The sequence below is a fragment of the Nerophis lumbriciformis genome, linkage group LG19 (genome assembly GCF_033978685.3).
Source record: "Nerophis lumbriciformis linkage group LG19, RoL_Nlum_v2.1, whole genome shotgun sequence".
Taxonomy (NCBI): Eukaryota; Metazoa; Chordata; class Actinopteri; order Syngnathiformes; family Syngnathidae; genus Nerophis; species Nerophis lumbriciformis.
In genome coordinates this window covers 27,151,149-27,166,199 of record NC_084566.2, presented here as the reverse complement: position 1 = coordinate 27,166,199, position 15,051 = coordinate 27,151,149, and the positions used below count along the sequence as shown (strand labels likewise).

At 40.1% G+C, this 15,051-nt stretch overlaps 1 protein-coding gene across 4 annotated transcripts in view; it reads right to left on the bottom strand.

Moving 5' to 3' along the window:
• Positions 1-15,051, bottom strand: part of pard3ab (par-3 family cell polarity regulator alpha, b) — a 427,849-nt gene that overhangs the window by 282,868 nt on the left and 129,930 nt on the right. For all 4 annotated transcript variants that reach the window (XM_061979076.2, XM_061979077.2, XM_061979075.2 and 1 more), the window contains exons 3-5: positions 8,293-8,476; positions 1,286-1,473; positions 1,054-1,197 (exon numbers count right to left, since the gene is read on the bottom strand). In XM_061979076.2, the coding sequence (XP_061835060.1) occupies positions 1,054-1,197; positions 1,286-1,473; positions 8,293-8,476 (516 nt within the window). The remainder of the gene's footprint in view (positions 1-1,053; positions 1,198-1,285; positions 1,474-8,292; positions 8,477-15,051) is intronic.

The following is a 15,051-nucleotide window of genomic DNA, read 5'->3' as shown; positions in this document are numbered from 1 at the left end:
ACTCATTTGTATACTCTAGCCTTTAAATAGACCCCCCTTTTAGACCAGTTGATCTGCCGTTTCTTTTCTTTTCTCCTCTACTCCCCTCTTCCTTGTGGAGAGGGGGGGGTCACAGGTCCGGTGGCCATGGATGAAGTGCTGGCTGTCCAGAGTCGGGACCCGGGGTGGACCGCTCGCCTGTGCATTGGCTGGGAACATCTCTGCGCTGCTGACCCGTCTCCGCTCGGGATGGTGTCCTGCTGGCCCCACTATGGACTGGACTCTTACTATTATGTTGGATCCACTATGGACTGGACTCTCACAATATTATGTCAGACCCACTCGACATCCATTGCATTCGGTCTCCCCTAGAGAGGGGGGGGGGGGGGGGGGGGGGGGGTTACCCACATATGCGGTCCTCTCCAAGGTTTCTCATAGTCATTCACATCGACGTCCCACTGGGGTGAGTTTTTCCTTGCCCTTATGTGGGCTTTGTACCGAGGATGTCGTTGTGGCTATTGCAGCCCTTTGAGACACTTGTGATTTAGGGCTATATAAATAAACATTGATTGATTGATTGATTGATTGATATATGTTGACCACATTAACCCTGGCAATGGACCTTGTGTGTATATGTATGTTATGCCATTGTTTACAAATTTGGTAAATAAATAACCCAAAAATGTATATTTTGTTGTTTTCTTACTGTACCGAAAATGAACCGAACCATGACCTCTAAACCGAGGTACGTACCGAACCGAAATTTTTGTGTACCGTTACATCCTTAATATTAACACAAATTACATAGTAGTGATAAGAGAACTGATGAATATCGGTATCGAGAAAAAATATTGATGTTAGTATCGTGAGTTGTGCACATCCCTAGTAAATAAGATAAGGATATTAAGTTGAATAATAAGATATCCTTAAACTGTTCTGATCTGATCTGGTGTTGTACAATACATACAATCAAGTCCAAGTCAATTGAATTAACATGACGTTTATGCTCTACAAGAGTTGTCAGAACACAGTGATTGATCGGCCCAACTGTTGAAGATGTAATTGCTGTCTTACCTGCTCTTGTCTCTCCAGCCAGCGATCCACCATAGGGTGATTGGTGCTGAGAGACGAACGGGCCGTTTCCCTGTGGAAATCTCTCTGATTGGCCCAAGCGCTAGCATCGCGTGGCAGACTGCGGTACGAGTCCAAAGCTTTAGCCTGCAGGGACAACCGGACAAAAACATCATAAGGTATAAGAGACGAGCGTTGTTGGAAAGGACTGCGAAGCCATGCGTCCACCTCTTACCTTCCTCTCCAGGCTACTGGAGCCTGACGAGTGGCGAGCTTTTAAGAAACCAGCAGTGGTGGACCATCGTGTCGGGTTCTTCCTCGACGGAGGCTCTTGTGCTTGGACCAGCGACTCACTGCCGGTGAACGGCTCGTTGATTCTCAACAAGGCTGGGTCGCTGCTGCGACGTACGTGCAGGGGCATGTCTGAGGGAGAAAAGGTTTATTTATTTTGCTTTTCAACAAGAACATTTGAAGAAGATACGCTTTAGATTGGACCATAGGACAGTGTTTACTTAAGTAATGCCGTGAAGACAATGCATGATGCTGCTTGCAAAAAAAAAAAAAAGAAGACCAGCGTGTACCCCGCCTTCCACCCGAATGCAGCTGAGATTAATGGATGCATTAAACAATGTAACAAGGTTTTCCAAAATAAATCAACTCCAGTTATGGAAAAAAATGCCAACATGGCACTGCCATATTTATTATTGAAGTCACAAAGTGCATTATTTTTTTTAACACTCAAAACAGCAGCTTGGAATTTGGGACATGCTCTCCCTGAGATAGTCCTAATACCCACGACAACTATGGGAAATAGATGGACCAAAATTTAATTTACTTGTGGCGGGCCAGCACAAAAAGATTTGGCGCTACTGGTTTGCCCTCGCTCTTTAACACATTACAATATAATGGGACTAGGGGTGTCCGATAATATCGGACTGCCGATATTATCGGCCGATAAATGCTTTAAAATGTGATATTGGAAATTATTGGTATCGGTTTCAGAATTATCGGTATCGGTTTCAAAAAGTAACATTTACGACTTTTTAAAACGCCGCCGTGTACACGGACTTAGAGAAGTACAGAGCACCAGTAAACCTTAAAGGCACTGCCTTTGCATGCCGGCCCAATCACATAATATCTACGGCTTTTCACACACACAAGTGAATGCAAGCATACTAGGTCAACAGCCATACAGGTCACACTGAGGGTGGCCGTATAAACAACTTTAACACTGTTGCAAATATGCGCCACACTGTGAACCCTCACCAAACAAGAATGGCAAACACATTTCGGGAGAACATCCGCCCCGTAACAAAACATAAACACAACAGAACAAATACCCAGAAACCCTTGCAGCACCAACTCTTCTCATGCTCCCTCAGGGAGAGCATGTCCCAAATTCCAAGCTGCTGTTTTGAGGCATGTTAAAAAAAATAATGCACTTTGTGACTTCAATAATAAATATGGCAGTGCCATGTTGGCATTTTTTTCCATAACTTGAGTTGATTTGTTTTGGAAAACCTTGTTACATTGTTACAAATATGCACCACACTGTGAACCCACACCAAACAAGAATGACAAACACATTTTGGCAGAACATCCGCACCGTAACACAACAGAACAAAAACCCAGAACCCCTTGCAGCACTAACTCCTCCGGGACGCTACAATATACACCCCCCACCTAATTTTGTTGTGATGCCCCGCTGGATGCATTAAACAATGTAACAAGGTTTTCCAAAATAAATCAACTCCAGTTATGGAAAAAAATGCCAACATGGCACTGCCATATTTATTATTGAAGTCACAAAGTGCATTATTTTTTTAACATGCCTCAAAACAGCAGCTTGGAATTTGGGACATGCTCTCCCTGAGATAGTCCTAATACCCACTACAACTATGGGAAATACTATACTTTGACTTTCACAAAGTGCATTATTTTTTATAAACATGCCTCAAAACAACAGCTACAAAAACAATGAAGGCACACAGCTTCAGACTAGAGTATACTAGCGCATACTTGCCAACCTTGAGATGGGAGGAGGGCGTCCCGGAAGAGTTAGTGCTGCAAGGGGTTCTGGGTATTTGTTCTGTTGTGTTTATGTTGTGTTACGGTGCGGATGTTCTCCCGAAATGTGTTTGTCATTCTTGTTTGGTGTGGGTTCACAGTGTGGCGCATATTTGTAACAGTGTTAAAGTTGTTTATACGGCCACCCTCAGTGTGACCTGTATGGCTGTTGACCAAGTGTGCGTTGCATTCACTTGTGAGTGTGAAAAGCTGTAGATTTTATGTGACTGGGCCCGCACGCAAAGGCAGTGCCTTTAAGGCACGCCCCCAATATTGTTGTCTGGATGGAAATCGGGAGAAATTCGGGAGAATGGTTGCCTCGGGAGATTTTCGGTAGGGGCCCTGAAATTCGGGAGTCTCCCGGGAAAATCGGGAGGTTGAAACCGATACCGATAATTTCCGATACTACATTTTAAAGCATTTATCGGCCGATGATATCAGCAGGCCGATATTATCGGACATCTCTAGAAGAAAGTTAATCGATGCTATATTTTACACATTTCCATTAATAACCATTATACCAAAATGGTATGATGATTCGGATCAGGTCCAAAATCTTACCACATTTCCTTAACCCATTTTAGACATTTTCCGGAAGTTTTATGAAAATCCACCTATATTCTTTATGCGGCTAACCGACTAGCTAACTAACACACAGGTGGACAAACCCCAGTGATCCTGGCGCAGGTAAAGGTAACAAAGACAAACATATAAAGATTGTGGGCTTTAAAATGAAAGCAACTATCGCTTTTCTCAAGAAGCAGCGGGTGCTGCTGTGACTCCTGCCTCGTCTAAAAAGCCCTTTTACTTTTACTTTCGTTTCGTCTCCCACTATGTTATTCCTGTCTCCGTCAGTCCATTACAATTACATGCAAATCAGTCGTGTCCAATTATGCAAATTAGACGATGACGTCTTTGCATCCCTCAGCTCCCGCAGCCACACACCTGCTAGAGATAAATAAAATATAGTCTCCACGTCGAGGTCGTGTTCTGTCCACTGCACATCCCAGCAGGTCTTTGTGAGCATTGCTAAAGATGCTGAAACAAATGCTGGAAGTGGTGGATGCCAACATCCTTTCAGCAACTCTGCTGCTTGATTAAGTCAATTAATCAGCGTGATTCCACTGCGGGGAATTTATCAGTAAAGAGGCGGCAGTTGGAGTTAGCTCAAGAGTATGGGAACAACAACGTGAGGGAGGAAGAGCCTGTCCATTAAAATTAATCGCTGTGTTTAAAAGTTGCTCTGTGTGGGAAGCCCAGGTCCAAACAACAAGGCTGCAAATGGAACGCAAATAAAACATTATGACCGACACATTTCCCCACTTTGACAAAACTCGCTTATGGCGGATTGGTTCGAGTGGACCACACGTGGGAGATGATGGAAAAATTGTATTGTTGGCAGGGCGACGCAGAGTGTCAAGCTCCCAGATTCCTTCCAGTGAGCTTGCTCCACTGCTAAGGTCAGCGTGTTCATGTGAAATGTTATCTTTTGAGTGTCTGCTCTTTGCTTTATTTTCAGTGCACATAAACCACGGAGGATTCTTAGAAATATGAGCGCCAACAGATTTCAAAAGTGTAAATTGTGTGGGAGTGCAAGGTCGTTTGGAGCGTGGGACCGGCTTGGTGGAAGGAAAGGCGAGCACTTGGAGGCTGAGACAGGTCTGTGCTGACAGCATAACACCATCGCTTCTGTCTACGACTACTGCTGCACATCAAATAGAATACTTCCGTCAGTACACATCAAAAAGTAGACTGTGTAGTTCCTGGGTGCGCTAACTCCGTACCAAATCCATTACTGTTGTTGTACACTTACAGGAAAGTACCAGCACCATTTTTTCTTCGCTCCTTGGCTGAGATGTCCGATAATGGCTTTTTTGCCGATATCCGATATTCCGATTTATTGTCCAACTCTTAATTACCGATTCCGATATCAACCGATACCGATATATACAGTCGTGGAATTAACACATTATTATGCCCAATTTTGTTGTGATGCCCCGCTGGATGCATTAAACAATGTAACAAGGTTTTCCAAAACAAATCAACTCAAGTTATGGAAAAAAATGCCAACATGGCACTGCCATATTTATTATTGAAGTCACAAAGTGCATTATTTTTTTTTAACATGCCTCAAAACAGCAGCTTGGAATTTAGGACATGTTCTCCCTGAGAGAGCATGAGAAGAGTTAGTGCTGCAAGGGTTTCTGGGTATTTGTTCTGTTGTGTTTATGTTTTGTTACGGGGCGGATGTTCTCCCAAAATGTGTTTGTCATTCTTGTTTGGTGTGGGTTCACAGTGTGGCGCATATTTGTAACAGTGTTAAAGTTGTTTATACGGCCACCCTCAGTGTGACCTGTATGGCTGTTGACCAAGTATGCTTTGCATTCACTTGTGTGTGGGAAAAGCCATAGATATTATGTGCTTGGGCCGGCACGCAAAGGAAGTGCCTTTAAGGTTTATTGGCGCTCAGCACCTCTCCCTACGTCCGTGTACACAGCGGCGTTTTCAAAAGTCATAAATTTTACTTTTTGACACCGATACCGATAATTTTGAAACCGATAACGATAATTTCCGATATTACATTTTAAAGCATTTATCGGCCGATAATATCTGCAGTCCGATATCATCGGACATCCCTACTCCTTGGCATTGGTTTCCGATAAATATTGCAGCCTCTTGTGATAACTATATATTACGGTATACTATTTGGCATATAAAAGATAATAAAACCCTACTTATTCCCCTTTGTTACATACAAAATGTATAATAAAGTCAATAGTGCAATATGACTAAACAGTAGCAAAAACTACTATTGGCTCCTCTTTCCAGAGTTTGTAAACAACAAAATGACGGGGGGGAAAAAATGTGATAAAAAAAATATACCAATAGATCTAATGATTGTAGTATCAACCATACACGAATACTATACCTGGTATCATTACTGTCGATAGGGACAAGCGGTAGAAAATGGATGGGTAATTTGTTAATTTTATTGCTAATTTAAGAGTTCCAGTTCAGCAGTTAGCTATGCTGTTTTGTATTCTTGTACGGTTTGACTTTATTTAAAAAATGCGTACAATTACAACATGATACATCACAATTTCCAGTATTCCTTTTCAACATGTTCGAAAAGGAGTAGGAAGAAGCAGAGCTTATTTAATCATACCTTAGTCCATTTTATAGCAATTGCTAACAATTGTGTCCACTTCCTGTTCTCAATTTTTTCAAAATATACCCCATTTATAATACAATTCTGAAAACTAAATAATAAATAATAAATAGTGAAGTAAGTTGTATTTCATATAGTGAGATGAATAAGATTATCAATAAATTGAAAATAGACAGACACACAAGCGGTAAAAAAAAAGAAGAAAATATTTATCATGATTATTCTTCTTTGTACTTTGTAAACATTGACTTTAAACTGTTTTTTTTTTTTTAAAAACTGGACCATATTAGTACAGGCCTCGAAGTTTAACTTTTTAAGGTCAAGGCAAGTGTTGCCTTAAAGGAGGGCTCATATTTTAAAGCACCAAAGCAAGTTGGAAGGGCACCAAGGCAAACATTATATTCTTTCTTTCTTCCAAAGCACTCAATCATATATATGTATATATATATATATATATATATATATATATATATAAACAAAACAAATTGTGCGCACAGCAGCATTCGTGAGGGAGGGGCAGAGACAGAGAGAGAGAGAGAGTTATGATAAACGCGCATGCGTCGCCAGGCTCTGCTTTTTATTCATAGATTTATCAGATTTTATTTTTTTTATTATCTATAGCAGGGGTGTCAAAAGTGTGCCCTGGACCACAGCTAATTTTTTAAATGCCCACGGCACATTCTAAAAATACTATTAAAATAAACAAAAACATAACAAAAGTGAAATAAAAAAGCTTAAAGGTTAAATGTAATTTAGAAAAAGTTACAATGTTGACTAATAAAACAAAGCTGTTTTTTTTTTCTTTCAAACTGTCAGTGCTCAAAACATAACATTGAATCAAAAATCAATGTTATTATGAATTATTGAAATATCCAAGGTTCCGATTACTTCACATCAAATATTCCACTAAGAAAAATATTTTTGGCGGAAGATTTTGCAAATTGTGTAAATAAATAACCCCAAAATTTATATTTTGTTGTTTTCTTACTGTACCGAAAATGAACCGAATCGTGACCTCTAAACCGAGGTAAGTATTGAACCAAAATTTTTGTGTACCGTTACACCCCTAATATAAATGCATATATATATATATATATATACATATATATATATATATATATGTGTGTGTGTGTGTGTATGTATATAAATGCATATATATATATATATATATATATATATATATATATATATATATATATATATATATATATATATATATATATATATATATATATGTTAAATGTAGTGACTGTTTCAATCAGGCAGATGGTGCCATTATGAAACACCAATACAATAGAACCTTTATTTAACCAGATAAGAATAGAATAATAATAAGTATATCAATGCAGTGGGTGCCAAACACTCACGAGGGTGACATTTACCCACCACTATTTACTACTTTCCAGCGCTATGCGTTTCTCCTAAGCGCCATTATTTCTAAGTAGTGCCTCCCCTTCTGTTATGTAGCCAAGTTGGCAACTATTGAGGATGAGTAAGTGTCCATCAATGCACACTCACCGTTTTGAGTGTTTTGAGAGCAGCACCCAGATACTGACAGTGTAGTAGTACATTTTAACATACAGTACTTGCACACTCAAAAGACTAAAAGTAAGTATGCAAGTGCGCCTGCCAATTGAGACACAGAATATTATTCGCAGAGTGCCTTACATTATCTATTCATGATTTTCTCACTTATATGCATCCAAAAATAATAAGAGGATCCCTGTTCCAAATCACTGATTCTATAAAAATTTAAGACTAACACTTTCCACAAAGGGTTTTAGCACTTTCACTATCTTAGAGAGTTGCATGTTTGTCATGGAGCCACATCCTTCTAATTAACACTTTATTTGTGCCATGGAGCTTAACGAGGTCCATGAACAGAAATAGTAACTTCCATTGAAGTGTTGTGGTCCACACAAGCATGCTGGCAGGAATCCGTCACAATATCACGTTGAGCGAAACACCCCCCCCCCCAGACTTTATTAGAGGTGTGTTGTTCCTACTGGTGCGCAGGGCGGATGGCGTGACTTCAATCTCGCTGGCTGCCTGGTAGGGCTGGAAGGCCGACGCTCCACTGCCGGCGCTGAGGTCGACGGCGAACAAGTCAGGGCTCTGCGTGCCAGTGGAGCTGGCGCTGGTGCCATCGCCGCCATGGTGGGGCTCCTGTTCATCATAGATGGCGATCAACTGCAGAAAGGAGACGATAAATTCAATCCTCGTGCAAAACCATCTTGTGTCACTTTGACACTGTTGTTACATTGATATAAATCTAGATTTATTCTCATTATTTTTTTCATAATAATTTGAAACTAGTGCAAATTTCAGTATGCTGGAAAACAAAAGAAAACACAATTACAGAAACACATCCATCATACTACTACACTATTTGTTTTCTGTTTCCAGCACATACACGGTTCACGTTGAATTAAGACTTTCATAGCGTGCTGAACAAGCTCCCTTGTTGGAGAACACAGGTCAAAACTCATTCTTCACACACACACACGCACGCACGCACCTTGGAGTTTTTATTGGCCTCATTACACCCAGCCGGAGCTGAGATGAGCTCGAATTTGAAAGTGTGTGAGTGTGTTTATACAGTATATAAAATATATAAAGGGTAGGCGTGACCTAATGAGAAGTTCATACCTCATTAAGTAGTTGAGTAAAGGCCAGCAATTTCTACCCCCGCCCTTACATAAATCCATATGTTGGTTATTAGTCATCAGTGAGGTTACAATGAGGAGAGAGCGGGGTTACAATGCATCTTCATAAAATAACCACTTGATGGTTTACCATAAGTACGCTTAAAGAGGAACACAGACTGTATACAGTATGTAATAACAGGCACATTCATAATATGTATTATTTACGTATTTTGCTCATTTTAAGCATACGGCAGCGCATTAATTTAAACATTGCATCACAACTAGGGGTGTAACGGTACGTGTATTTGTATTGAACCGTTTCGGTACGGGGGGTTCGGTTCGGCTCGGAGGTGTACTGAACGAGTTTCCACACGAACATATTAAGCTAAGCTAAAGTCTTAACAAGCTGCTCCGCTTCCTTCTGCCTGTCTCTTTCAGTACACAGCACCCAGCATTGTCCCACCCACACAACCATCTGATTGGTTACAAACAGAGCGGTAACAGCCAATCAGCAGTGCGTATTCAAAGCGCATGTAGTCAGTGCTTAGCGTTTAGCAGGTAAGCATCAGGCAGCGGACTCTCCCCAAATTATAATAAACACCTCCCAGTCAACTACTAGTAACATCACTATGAGCCCGTTGACCTTCTAGAAACTTAACCTGGCTTGAGGTGAAGGCTAATTCGCTTTTAGCGTAACGTTAGCTCATTTTGCGGTGTGTGTGTGTGTGTGTGTCTTACGGACAGCAAAGCCCTGTCTGTCTGTTATTTCACTTAACCTTTTTCTGTGTTGATTGAGCTGTGTTGAATCAGCAAAAAAGAACATTATGTTAAATGAAGAGTTTCTGTCTCTGATAGTTGATATAATAATGTAACTGCATCATTAAGCCTACCTGAACTCCATGGTGTTCAGGGATGAATAGTCTCTCCTATTGCTATTGTACTATTTTTTTCAGCTATAGTTACATTAATCATTAGTAATGGAGCAGCCTAGTTTTGAATGGCAGGGTCCCTGCTATCACATGTTGATAAAAATATAACATTTGCATAATAAAAATCAACGACAGGCTTCCCAAATGCTGTAATAAATTAAGCATGATGAGTTGACTTGAAACTGTTTAATGTTGCACTTTTTATATGTAGAAGAAATGTTTTGTCATTTTATTTAATCTGAGCAACAACTTGATGCAGTTTAATGTGGATTAACGTGGGCAGAATTATTATAGTGTTCCCAATGTAAAAGGATAAAGCCATTGTTTACAAATTTGGTAAATAAATAACCAAAAAATTTAAATTTTGTTGTTTTCTTACTGTACCGAAAATGAACCGAACCGTGACCTCTAAATCGAGGTATGTACCGAACCGAAATTTGTGTGTACCGTTACACCACTTATCACAACGTTTTTCCTTCCACAACATAGCTGATCACTGCTCTCTGCAGACATGAGAGCCAACAAACAAAATAGAACATCACTTACTGTGCAATGTCTGCTCTCACTGGGATGTTAAAATATATTCCCGTTTGGATGGAGAATTAAGCATAATTCTCGTAAACAAAAAGGTGGATGGAACAAAGCGTCTTCCATTTTTTTCTACCGCTTGTCCCTTTTGGGGTCGCGGGGGGTGCTGGAGCCTATCTCTGCATTCGGGCGGAAGGCGGTGTACACCCTGGACAAGTCGCCACCTCATCACAGGGCCAACACAGATAGACAGACAACACTCACACTCACATTCACACACTAGGGCCAATTTAGTGTTGCCAATCAACCTATCCCCAGGTGCATGTTTTTGGCGGTGGGAGGAAACCGGAGTACCCGGAGGGAACCCACGCAGTCACGGGGAGAACATGCAAACTCCACACAGAAAGATCCCGAGCCCGGGATTGAACTCAGGCCTACTCAGAACCTTCGTATTGTGAGGCAAATGCACTAACCCCTGTTCCACCGTGTTGCCACACAAAGCGTCTTTTCGAGTCTTTTTCGCTGTAAAAGTTGACCAACTTCTCAGTTTATGTCCACATCATTTTACTATCAAGGTGAGAGACATGATTTATAACCTAGAACAGTGGTTCTTAACCTGGGTTCGATCGAACCCTAGGGGTTTGGTGAGTCGGCCTTAGGGCTTCGGTGGAGCCTGCGCCGCAGAGGTCAAGACACACCCGACTCATCGTGTAAATAAAAACTTCTCCCTATCGGCGTATAATGGATACCCTCAAACAATGTTCCCTCTAATTTTTCATCTGATTTGCAGGTGTGTAATTTGTTGTGAGTTCATGCACTGTGTTGGTTTTCTTCTTTGAACAAGGTGATGTTCATGCACGGTTCATTTTGTGCACCAGTAAAAAAAACATATAACTTTGTCTTGAATTTAAAAGACAAAGAAGGGTTCGGGGAATGCGCGTAAGAGAGTGGTAGGGTTCGGTACCTCCAACAAGGTTAAGAACCCCTGATCTAGAACAAACTTTCATGAGCTCCAAACAAGAAAGCAGCTCCCCAGGTGATGATGTCAATACAGCAGCCTAAAGAAGTTGCTTCTGTATGATCAATGTGCCGCAAAATGTAGATCCGTAACGTTAGCCCTTATAATAACAACATCGCTAATACTTAGGTCCATCCATCCATCCATTTTCGCCACCTCATCGCAGGGCCAACACAGATAGACAGACAACATTCACACTCACATTCACACACTAGGGCCAATTTTAGTGTTGCCAATCAACCTATCCCCAGGTGCATGTTTTTGGAGGTGGTAGAAAGCCGGAGTACCCGGAGCGGAGAACATGCAAACTCCACACAGAAAGATCCCGAGCCCTCCCAATACTTAGGTCACAAAATGTAAATAGATTATTGTTGGCACTTTTTGGATTGTTATTTATTGGTCTTGTGGTCGAAATAGATTCAATCGACATCATGGCTCTCATTGGCTCCATTGTAAGCAGACTTTTATTTACAAGTTAGAAGAATGCATAAAAAAAAAGGTTTGTCTCTCATTTTTCTATGAATGTTCTCGTTCATCCAGGTCATTGTTATCTTAGGGCATTCAATCGATCGCAACTGGACTGTTTGGTTTGTTTTAGAAGACGTTTCGCCTCTCACCTGCTCATGCTCATAGACTTACTAAACCCAAAACCAGTGAAGTTGGCACGTTGTGTAAATCGTAAATAAAAACAGAATAAAATGATTTGCTAATCCTTTTCAACCTATATTCAATTGAATAGACTGCAAAGACAAGATACTTAACGTTGGAACTGGAAAACTTTGTTATTTTTTGCAAATATTTGCTCATTTGGAATTTGATGCCTGCAACATGTTTAAACAAAGACTGAGAAAGTTGAGGAATGCTCATCAAACACTTATTTGGAACATCCCACAGGTGAACGGGCTAACTGGGAACAGGTGGGTGCCATGATTGGGTATAAAATCAGCTTCCATGAAATGCTCAGTCATTCACAAACAAGGATGGGGCGAGGGGTCACCACTTTGTGAACAAATGCGTGAGCAAGTTGTCGAACAGTTTAAGAACAACATTTCTCAACTAGCTATTGCAAGGAATTTAGGGATTTCACCATCTACGGTCCGTAATATCATCAAAAGGTTCAGAGAATCTGGAAAAATCACTGCACATAAGCAGCAATGCCCGTGACCTTCAATCCCTCAGGCGGTACTGCATCAGTGTGTAAAGGATATCACCACATGGGCTCAAGAACACTTCAGAAAACCACTGTCAGCAACTACAGTTTGTCACTACATCTGTAAGTGCAAGTTAAAACTCTACTATGCAAAGCGAAAGCCATTTATCAACAACATCCAGAAACGCCACCGGCTTCGCTGGGCCTGAGCTCATCTAAGATAGACTGATGCAAAGTGTAAAAGTGTTCTGTGGTCAGACGAGTCCACATTTCAAATAGGTTTTGGAAACAATTTGAAAAACAGTCCAGTTGCGACCGCTCCTAAGTATTGTGAATAATAAGCAAAATTTGGGGGAAAAAGTGCAGTTACTCTTGAAACAACAATGTAGAAATCTTCAGCAACAACATGGATCACTTCCATGAGCACAGCTGCCTATTCCAAACATGTAATCTCAACTCTCTCCCCGACAGAGCAACGAAGAACTTTTCCCCTCCTTGCAACACGGCTTTTCGCCCGAGCAGTCGCCAGGAAGCCCAAGTCCAGCGACACGCGGGTCAGCAGCCATCATTTTTTATCTAAGTTGTTTCAACATGTCATGTGGAGCAATGGGACTAATTGGAAGATAGTTTTGTAACGCAAGATGAAGCTGAAGCGATGAGGTAAACACAGACATTCTGTGTTGTTCACTTCTTTCTCTCCATCAGGTGTGTCCAAACTTTCTACAGTGAGGGTCGCATGCAGAAAAATGAAAGACTCTAGGGCAGGGGTCCTCAAACTTTTTGACTCGGGGGCCGCATTGAGTTAAAACAATTTGGCCCGGGCTGTGTATGTATGTATGTATGTATATATATATATATACATACATACATAGATACATACACACACACATATATATATATATATATATATATATATATATATATATATATATATATATATATATATATACACACACACACACACACACACACACACACACATATATATATATATATATATATATATATATATATATATATATATATATACACATATATATATATATATACACACACACACATATATACATATATATATATATATATATATATATATATATATATATATATAATTTTTAGCTATTTTCACAGGTGTACACCTTACAGTCATTAAACTTGGCACATGACACATGCCAACTGTTAGCATGATAGCTATTTTAGCCTATTGTACACTTGTTTTCGCTAAATTCACAGCCATACACCTTATTGTTATATAACTTGGTATGTGACACATGCTCACTGTTAGATTGCTACTGTTTGCATGCTAGCGTACTAGCATTAGCATGCTAACTTTTTAAACCATTTTCGGAGGCGTACACCTTAGTCATTAAACTACGTACGTGACACATGCTAACTGTTAGCATGCTAATGTTAGCATGCATGATAACGTTTTTGCCATTACAGCAAACAAACAACTCCTGCATGATAATTATTATGCTGTAGTGTTGTCCCTATACCAAAATGTATTTCGATACTTTTTGGTACTACTCGATACTTTTCTAAATAAAGGGGACCACAAAAAAATACATTATTGGATTTATTTTAACAAAAAATCTTAGGGTACATTAAACATATGTTTCTTATTGCAAGTTTGTCCTTAAATAAAATAGTGAACATACGAGACAACTTTTCTTTTAGTAGTAAGTAAGCAAACAAAGGCTCCTAATTTACATGCTGACATATGCAGTAACATATTGTGTCATTTTCCATTCTACTATTTTGTCAACATTATTAAAGACAAGTGGTAGAAAATGAATTATTAATCTACTTGTTCATTTACTGTTAATATTTGCCTACTTTCTCTTTTAACATGTTCTATCTACACTTCTGTTAAAATGTAATAATCACTAATTCTTCTGTTGTTTGGATGCTTTACATTAGTTTTGGATGATACCACAAATTTGGGTATCAATCCGATACCAAGTCGTTACAGGATCATACATTGGTCATATTCAAAGTCCTCATGTGTGCAGGGACATATTTCCTGAGTTTATGATCATAATATACATTTAAAAAAAACAAAAGGAAATTTTGTGATGCTAAAAAATATTGATGTAATCATAGTAGCATCAACTAGATACGCTCTTGTACTTGGTATCATTACAGTGGATGTCAGGTGTAGATCCACATTGTGACGCCAGTGAGCTACGGTGTGTAGTGAAGCATGTTTAGCAATTCCTCGTCCTGCAGGGATGATCCTTGTAAGAAACGTACTTTATTTGTCACCATGGAGGCGAGGATTAGTGATTTAGAAGTAGCTAAAACACTGCCGACTGGGGCTGGACTTTAGCTGCTAGCTAGTTAGCCATGTCTTAAAGCACCTCTTCCTGAGGGTCTTTTAGTGTTATAACTTCACCTTTATCGTTAGTTTTTAAGCCAAAATGCGTCCGTTCTCCCTTTTCTGTCTACACACTGTCTGCTTGTAAGTACTCCGTGATTGTGCGCTGCCGAAC